This window comes from Charadrius vociferus, unplaced genomic scaffold (assembly GCF_000708025.1).
Source record: "Charadrius vociferus isolate BGI_N301 unplaced genomic scaffold, ASM70802v2 scaffold125, whole genome shotgun sequence".
NCBI classification, from domain to species: Eukaryota; Metazoa; Chordata; class Aves; order Charadriiformes; family Charadriidae; genus Charadrius; species Charadrius vociferus.
The window spans coordinates 4,170,418-4,179,825 of NW_009649036.1; the positions used below are offsets into that span (position 1 = coordinate 4,170,418).

At 41.0% G+C, this 9,408-nt stretch overlaps 1 protein-coding gene across 1 annotated transcript in view; it reads left to right on the top strand.

Moving 5' to 3' along the window:
• The first annotated feature begins 217 nt into the window (after positions 1-217).
• GNS (glucosamine (N-acetyl)-6-sulfatase) overlaps positions 218-9,408 on the top strand; it is an 18,133-nt gene continuing 8,942 nt past the window's right edge. Inside the window, exons 1-5 of the mRNA XM_009887841.1 lie at positions 218-397; positions 1,084-1,290; positions 2,869-2,934; positions 3,339-3,437; positions 5,882-6,049. Of these exons, the coding sequence (XP_009886143.1) occupies positions 218-397; positions 1,084-1,290; positions 2,869-2,934; positions 3,339-3,437; positions 5,882-6,049 (720 nt within the window). The remainder of the gene's footprint in view (positions 398-1,083; positions 1,291-2,868; positions 2,935-3,338; positions 3,438-5,881; positions 6,050-9,408) is intronic.

Consider the following 9,408-nt stretch of genomic DNA (forward strand, 5'->3'; position numbering starts at 1 on the left):
CTGAAGGGAGCATCGTGGTGGGCTTGCCTGGGCGAGCGAGGCGTCCCTGGGAAGCCACAGAGGCTCAAGCAGGTCCAGGCTGGGGCTTCCTGAGCTCAGGCTCTGTAGCTGGTCCCCAAAATCTCCCTGTACTTCAGCTGTCTCGGACTGACTTGTGTAACTGCTGCGGTGGTGTGAGGCCCCAGCGAAAAGGCGCTGCGCATGGTTTGCCTGGGCAATGCCTAAAAGCTGTGGTGGTGGGCCTTCTTTCAGGGAGTCATATGCCTGCTGCAACTCTGCCACTTTACCTGGCGTCCTTGCGTTTTTAGCTGATTTCAGTTTGGTATCTTTCTTCCAGACCCCCCTAAAGAAGACAAACGCTCTCATTGCGCAGATGGGAATAACCTTCCTAAATGCAGTAAGTGTTTACATTAACTCTCTGAACTTCTGAGGTATGTGTATTTCTGTAGTTTGTGTCTGAAGTAATCTAAAATCTCAGAACTGGTAGTAGTTTTGTGAAGTCTGTACGTATGTGTATAGGTTTTTTTAAATTCAGTGTCTAACTACTTTTAGGTCTCAAAATGAATATAGCTCTAGGTCATGTTCAGAATCTGAGAGGGAGAGTTTCACTTCCTAAAATTACTTGTTCTGACTTCCTTAAGCTGTAGAGTAAAACTGAGTAATATGAATATTTTTACTAAAAACTGAGAAGTGTTAGAAGAAGCTACTTAAAACTTTGAGCTTCATGCACGCTGAAAACCCACTTTACTCTTGTATTCTAATGTATTGCCGTGGCTAAAATACTGGAGTGAATCAACTGACAAACAGTATTTTAGTGGACAGTTGCTACTGTGTAAGAACGCATCTAATCTGAGGGGGCCGGGAAGATTGAAGGCCATGTGCTGCAGAAACTTAAAACCAGTTTCACGTGCAGCTTTTCACTAGTGAAAATACTTGGGCTGTAATTCTGTATTTCCAGAAAGAAGTATGCTTCAATGTTGGTGAACTTTTTAATCAACCTATTGCCTGATATTTCAAACCTAAATTTTGAGGAAAAATTGTTTTACATTGTCAGTCTTGTATCTCTTTTTTTGGTCCTTCCAGTACGTTCCCAGTGCACTTTGCTGTCCCAGTCGAGCTAGCATTTTAACAGGAAAATACCCGCATAATCATCATGTTGTCAATAACACCCTCGAAGGAAACTGTAGCAGCAAGTTATGGCAGAAGATTCAGGAACCGTACACCTTCCCAGCGCTGCTCAAAACTATGTGTGGTTATCAAACATTCTTTGCTGGAAAGTATTTGAATGAGGTATTTTGTGGTTTGTTTTTTTTTATTTTTATTACTGAGACACAGTTTATTTGCATTTATCCACCTTTCTAGAACATTCACTGATTTTTACATTTGTAGCTGATGGTGGGTCCCCAAAATGTTTAAAATGGTGTTATTTGGATGAACAGTTCTTTTTGGGATAAATATGATGCAAAGTTCAAATCTTTAATTTAACTTAACTTGGTTAAAATCAGGCTCTGTAGGTGCCTGGATGTTTTTAAAAGTTAGTTTTGAAAGGCTGATGGAATCCAAAGGCTTTTTTAGTGTGCTCAGATGTGTTAATTTTTAGAGATGATTATTTTAATGACTGGGGGAAACGGATAGATGGTTGACATGTGGTATTGAAGAACACCATCAAGCCAGTGCCAGACCAAGCACAATGTTAGAATAATGTTAAAGAAAAAAATTGGTTAGTCTCAGTATTCTTGACTGATCTAGCCCCTTGAATCAGAGGACTATTTTCTTTTTAGTAGTTAATATGGTGTTTAAAATATTAAATGTCCACTGAGGCAAATTCATCAGGAGAACAGAAATTATCAGAGCTCTTCACAGAGGTTACTCAACGCTTTATTATTGAATCACTTGTACGTGCGTGCTTTTGTTTTTTTCTGTTTTTAACTAAGCTGTGGTTTGTAGGAGTTTATGGTAAGCTGTAAAATTCAGCACTGAAGTCTTTAAGATCAGGTGTTCCTCTAGTGTGATGTAACTGTGTTTGGAGCTAGATGAGTTACAGGGTTCTTAACAGCATTATTTTCCTTGTATCTCTTGATGGAAAATGGGGGTATAATAGAATAAAGGAACGTGGATTTTCATAGCCAGGCACGAATTTGTTTCTGCTGATGTTACTGAGGCAGTGAGGGGAAGGGAAACTTAGCTGGCTTCCTCCGAGCATCCCTTGACTCAGCATAGTCTCCTGTCCCCGCAGTTGGGCGAGCCATGTAGATGGGAGAGGGCAGCCCTGAGAAAACCCGTTGTGTTGCTCTGAGGCATCCTCTGTCTTGAGTTTGGCACTGATTCAGCAGCTACTTCCCCTTTTTTTTGCTGGCTTAAAGGCTAGTTGTTGCAGATTATTTGGCACCAAGGTGACAGGAGGCTAGCATTGCTGGGAAGTTTGCACCCCCTTTTTGGGGAGGATGACGGAAGCTGTTGGTCTTTGTGAAGTTTTCTTTAGTATCTTGTGAACTGTTATCACAAAGCTTAAGGGTGTCTTGTTGCTTGCATGCTTTGATCACGTCTCATTACCTGATGAAGTACCATATGTTCTCCAGGATCTCTGCGTATTTTCATGTGCAGAGTAGAACAGAGAATAAAACTTAAATTTTATTGGTGAACGCCAAGCTCTCAGTTACTGTCTTTCTAGTTATTTAACCATGGTCTTTTCAACAAGCTGTACATATGTTCTTATATGCATATATGTTGGTTTTCTTATTCTGAAACTGAATTTGGCTTAATGAGGTTTCTGACTAGTGTTGAATAAAGCACATGAATATTCAACATAATTTCTAGCTTTTATTCATCATAATTGAAACTGTGAGTCACGGTCTGTCTTTTTTTCAGTACGGAGCAGAGGATGCAGGGGGAGTAGGTCATGTCCCTCCTGGATGGAGTTTTTGGTATGCTTTGGTACGTCACTGTTCTTTTTTAAAATACTTAATTTCAGTTGCTTTTTAGTTCAGCTCGTGTCCTAACTTCGCTGGTCGTGAAAGAGCAGACAAATAGTATCTAACAACTTAATGCAAATTTTCTTTCCTTTTTTCCTCTATTGCGTGTCAGATCCTTGACTTTCACAAAAGCTACTCCTCCTAAGGTGCCTGGGGAAAAAACTCTATTTGTAAAGCCAAAGCAATGTGAGATAGCACTAAGATGAGTTGTGTTGTTGGAGACCAGTTCTGAGAATTCTTGTGGTGTCCTTGTGGCAAATGCTTAGAACCTAGAAAATGCATATTGCCAGCTCATTTTGATTATTCCAAGTAATCAATGTCCATGTTACTTTGCATAAATATGCACGCGACTTTTCTTTTTCACAGGAGAAAAATTCAAAGTACTACAACTATACTCTTTCAGTAAATGGCAAAGCACGAAGGCATGGTGAGAACTACAGTGTAGATTATCTGACAGATGTACTGGTAAGAAATTTTGCAACACCTGTGTTATAGAAACTGCTTATGACCAGATAATGCCTCATGCTGGGGGCTTGGGGAAGGGTGGGGATGATAATTTGTTAGGCTGTATTAGTTCATAAATACATGATTGTGCTGTCGTGACGGTGGGTGGGCATTAATCAGCAGAGCAAGATTCTGGGAATATTTAGAAATGAAAAGTTTGTGTGCATGAGCTGTGGAGAGGGAAGGGGGTTCCAACTGCCCATTTGCTAGCCAGTAGCCTCACTGAGAGGTAAATACTGACTGCTGTGGTGCATGAGGAACATGATGCATGTAGGCAATGTCTTAAATTACTTCATAGGAGGATATATTTCATTACAATACACAACAGATTAGCTGGGCCAAGATTTCAGTGGGAAGTTGAGCGTGTAAAAATAACTTCACACCATGTTTTGTTTGTTAGATATGATGTGTCAGTATCTTGTGATCTTTTAACTAGTCAAACTGATAACTTGGAGATATCAAAGGCTAATCAATCCTTCATACTGTGTGAGGGCAATATATGGACTGTGCCAAAATGTGTAGCTGACTAGGGGAGTCGTCAGTGTTTTTATGCTCTTGAGGTAAAGAGAGGTAACAAAGATAACAAATACTTAAAGGAAAGTTGGAAGAGTTACTTGAGCTCTCTTGAGGCCCTGTTTAGCAAGTAATATTAGCTTGGAGGGTTTTTTTGGGGGGGAGAAATTGTTCCCCCTGCCCACCAAGCTGGAGTCTTGATTTGACATGCTGTTACAGTGTATGAGTAGGTAGTGCTGGGAGCTCACATGCAGCACTCGGGGAAAATTTGTCTCCGAGAAGTCCCCTCGTGCAGTCGATTTCTGGTTTTCCATTGAGACCCTAATGAGTTTCATTCCAGTGGGTTCTTGAACATCAACAGCTGCCTACTAGGAACAGAACTGGTTGATGTTTCTTAGGGTACCGAACAGCTGTCTGATTAAATTTAGATTTACACTGTCTAAATTGGAATTGGATTGAATCTGATTGGAATTGATAAGCCAGAAGTGAGACTATCCTATTACTGGCATTGTACGGGTCTTTTCTGATCCTTCAGCAGCTCGTAAGCATTTTGACCAACAGGTCATTGATGCATAAACCTCTTACTTGTGGTGTAGTACTTGTTGATACAGCAGTGTATTATGATTTTCAGTGTGTTGCATTCTACCTTCTGTCTGTAGTTACCAAATATGTATTCAGCATTTGAGAGCTAGTGTTTCATTCACTTGATGGGCAGTGCACAGGACTAAGTTGTTTATGCAAAGTCCCTACGTTACTTGATGTGATGCACAAGCTTTTTTGTCCTGACTAAGGACATCTGTGTACTTAAGTCTGGTATTTTAAGAATCTGAATATCTGAATCTGTCTGCTGCAGTCCTGACATGTAGCAGTTTAAGCTCCTAACAAAACCTAAGCTGACTACCTCTATGAATTTGCCTACATCATACTGGTTTCTAAACCAGGTTTTTGAACTTCACGCTGTTCTTATATGACAATAGAGTTAACGGAGAATAACTGGTGTCCAGCCCTACCTGTTTAGATGTACAAGTTAGGAGGAAGGAAGAGGAGGGAATTCCTTGTGTATTACTTCTTCTAGAGGGAAAAAAAAATTATATACAAAATGGGATATACTAATCAGACAGGAAAGGAAAATGTTGCAAGATTTGAATAGTGAAGAACTCCTCTGTGAGTAATACCTATGAAGCTATAATTTTGAAGGCTAACCAAGGGAAGGCCAAAATGGAACTCACAATCGCTTCTAACTTGCTACTTGAAATGAAAATGAAAGTCAGTGAAGTGGCGTGAGTGAGTGGAGTCTGGCACTCTCCTTCACTAGAGCTTCCAGCTTCACCAGCAAAAAGGTGGCACCACTTAAAAATGAGGAGCTTGCTACAGAATGAGCCTATGCTATAAACAGTGGGGCTGAAAAACTTTTTCAGAACTATTGCTATTTCTGAAGACATTTGAAACTGCTAAGCTGTGATCTGTCAGGCAGGAGATGGCATCTGAGAGCCTCAGAAAGACTCAGATTGTGTTAGAGGAAGCTCCAGTTTTACTTGATGAAAGCAGAGTTTAGGTGGATTTTGTTGATACTTGAAATAAGCACAAACTTTTGATGAGCTTTCCAGGTCTAAATAATGCAAAGGTCTGAAGTAGAAAGCCGTTCAGAGATATGGGACAAATGATTTGTTTAACATGAACACTTGGGATTTTCGTATCACTGAGCTGCTGTTTACCCAGAGCTGCTCTTCTGGACGTTTGTAGATGAGCAAACACTAAGTTTCTGAGAGTTTAAATGTTCCCAGTACTACCTAGCTGTAAATAGGTTATGAATGTGTAGTTTGGATTTTTCAAATACTCGCTGTTTTCCTTTGGAGGTGTGACTTTTCTTCTTCCAACAAAACTGTTCACAGGCCAACATGTCATTGGACTTCTTGGAGTATAAATCTAATTTTGAACCTTTCTTTATGATGATCTCAACCCCAGCACCACACTCCCCTTGGACTGCTGCTCCACAGTATACGAAGAGCTTTCAGAATGTCAGTGCACCAAGAAACAGCAATTTTAACATTCATGGAAAGGTAAGCTAACTAGCAAGAATCTGCATAGGTTATTCTACTAGATTGCGAGAGCAGTAGGCAGTGACCCTGACTTGCACGTTAAGTTTAAACAGCAAGAAGAATAGGCTAATACCATGACTACTGGTTATTTAGTTATGTTAATCAGCTTTTCAGGGTAAGATATGTTTATTGTGACTTTGAGATATTTGTATACTAATATCTTGTAAATAAACAAAATTGCAGTGGCAAAAATAAGGCAGTACAATGCAATTATGATTGATAAATGCAAAAAAGTTAATTCCCTGTCCAATTTCCAGACTGTTCTGAAGCTCTTAAAGTGTTGTTTCATTGCTCTCGGTATGTTCGGGAGAACACATAGGTAATGCGCTGCACAAAGGCTCCCGGAAAGAATGAGGTGAGCCCTGTCTTCCGGCTCACATCTGCTCATGTGGGTGGGTGGTCAATTACTTGAGCTTACAGCAAAGCTGCCCCTAGTTGACGAGCGTATTGGGCTAACCAGAGGACTTAGTGAAATCATGAACTACAGGGCCCGGGTTCGCTAAGGACTTCAAAAACTTGCCTTATATTTATTGAAGTAACCTGTAACCAGAATTGCTGAGCCTAATGTTACAAACTCACAGACATCCTTGTGGCAGGGCAGCGCCTTCCACTGCCAGTAAACTTGGCCAAATATGGTCTAGCTCAGACTAATCCGCTGCTACTTACTCTGCCAATAAGTGAAAGTGAAAGTCACAAACAGTTAATCTGGTGAAATATTTAACTTGGAGGTCTTGTTGTTTTGATTCAGTTAGTTTCAAATGTAGATGTCGTGGTTTAGGCCGAACCAGCTAATGTTCAGCGTTCAACTGATTCACTTCAAGATACCATTGCCTCAATGCCTGTCGGTAGCAGCACAGTGACACCTCTTCTAAGGGCACTGTGACTCTTGTACTACAGGGTGAAATTTGTTTTTAGCTGGGGATTGTAGTTTGCAAAATGACCATGTGCTTATCAGCATGATATAAAAACATGAATGAAAGGGGAGAAGAGGATTGCAAGCAGTAACGAATACTTTAGTCCAACCTGTTAATTATCGAACTAGGGAGTGGGAATCAGACTTCTTTTTTGTCCATAAAAGGATCCTTAACTTTGTCTTAGACTCCATCACTGTAATAACGGAATGCTTTTAAAATAGTGAGCCAGAAATAACTTGACCAGCAAAGTCAGCAGCTAGCCAAAAAAATAGTGCAGGAATTCCCTTATGTGGGGCAAAAGCTCTGCATATGCCTATATAACACAAAGCAAAATAACAGACTTAATGTTTGGTAGTTAATGTCTGTGGATACAGCGCTCTTACAACGTTTCACAATAGGAACAGACTAGCGTTACCCTTCTTAGACACAAAATAGCTACGATCATTAACAGTGGGCATTTCTGTAATTGGCGGTTTTGTGATCTTGAAGCCTAACTCTTTGAGCTTCACTGTTTTCTAGGGCAAGCACAGTTCCTGCAATAGCAATAAACATGTACGTAGGCTCAGACCCTCAAGTCATTGATGTTGTAATGCTTGCTAGACAGTCTCGCATTGTACAGTCTTGATTCCTAAATTAATGTTGACTAGCTTCCTTATACAGTATGTGGGCCAGGGGTACTAAAAGGAGCCATCTAGGCAGAATGTCTGCATGAAAAACAGGAGTTAAGTTGTTGTAAGAGTCTGGCTAGCGATGTGCGCTTTAACTTGTGCTTAGGATCCTCAGCTGTGAACTATATCGAATGATGGGTCGCTGTCTGGTTTCCCAAGCAGGACTATTGATAGCCCAGATGAGTGTTTTATCTAAGCTGTTCTGAGAGACAAGCTGATAAAGATCTGTGTTGGGTGTTTCTCTTGCATGCATTGTTTTTCCTGCATGTTTGGAGCACAGATGTGTTCAGCTGGCAAGATATGGTATGCTGTCTCAAGATCTCCTAAAATTTCTTTGAGAATGCGACACAGGGAGGCAGGAGGGTTGGTGGACAGCTTTGTACGTAACCGGCGAAAGAGACTTGATAGGGACTGACATGGAAGCAGATTTGAGGACTCTGAGTCAGTGTGAAGTTTATTGAAATCCACAAAGGTGTTTAGGTGCTGTGTGAAGTTTTTGAAACTTCAGAGAAAGGTCAGAAGAACAAAATACTCCAGAAAAGAGGAAGATTCTACTGCACTAGGTGACTTATCCACCTGAGTTACCCAGCGTGGTTGTGCCTCTCTTAAGCCTGCCTCTTGTGAAAGGTGGCTGATGCACAGGTGACATTGCCAGCTCCTTTGTTCTCTGAAGTACTTCTGCTGAACTGGGGATGGTATTTGTGATGTCTTTCCTTGTTTTTTTTTCATCTCAACCTACACACAAGTCCTAGATGTTTGGTCTTGATTATGCTGTGTTTTCTTGCTGAGACAGACTTAGCATCTCTTCAGAGAATTATTTTACAACTACTATAAAAGAGAGATCTGAATACAACTGAATTAAAATAAACTGGACAAGGCTCCATGCCAAAAATCTTTCCTTGAATCGGCAAGTACTGAAAACAGGGGAACTGAATAATTGCAGAAGATATGAGTCACTTCATTGTGAGTTCCTAAAGCCTGAGCCTGTTCAGAGTCATTTGCTTGTGACAGGAGGAAAATTGCGTAATGAGAGGAGTGACCGACTAAATACAGGCTCAAGGTGAGGGTGATGAGAGGGTCATCTCTGACCTACTAAATGAAAAAGTATAAAGCTGCATTGACATAACTTTCTCCTTTATTCTGCTTCCCACTAATACTAACCTTCAGGGTGGTCACAACAGACCTTCCCGTGTGTGTACAGCAGCTGACCCACTTCAGACTGGTGCTTCAGGAAGTGGGAGTATCACTTTTCATATGAGTTAAATCATCTCTCTTACTGCGGGGGAATGGGTGAGGGGAGAAGGGAGGGGCTGTTTCTGAGAGTCAGTGATGCGGCTAGAAGAATCAATAAGGTTTCCGCTAAAGAAGTGATCTTGTTCTGGAGTCAAAAAATACAGATAAAATGGTAATGTTTCTGCACCCCTCAGTAGTCTCCAGCCCTGAGTTCACAGGCTACCAAGAATCTGGTAGTGTCACTGTCGCAGACCTTTTTCCTTACCTGTCCATAAATTAGGTAGTCCTAATTGCTTTTGATGCAGGAGTTTCTCCCCACCTCTCTACCTATGCTAGGATGCTCACCAGTCATAGTCCCCAAAAGGAGCTCACTTTGACAACCGAGTCCAATCTTAAAATGCTGCTCAATCCTTCAGATTTTTTCCATCAGACCTGTCTCAGGCTATCAGACTGTTTCATCTCTGGGAGAGCCTTCCCTAGCTCCTTTCACAAATTTCTTCCCTGA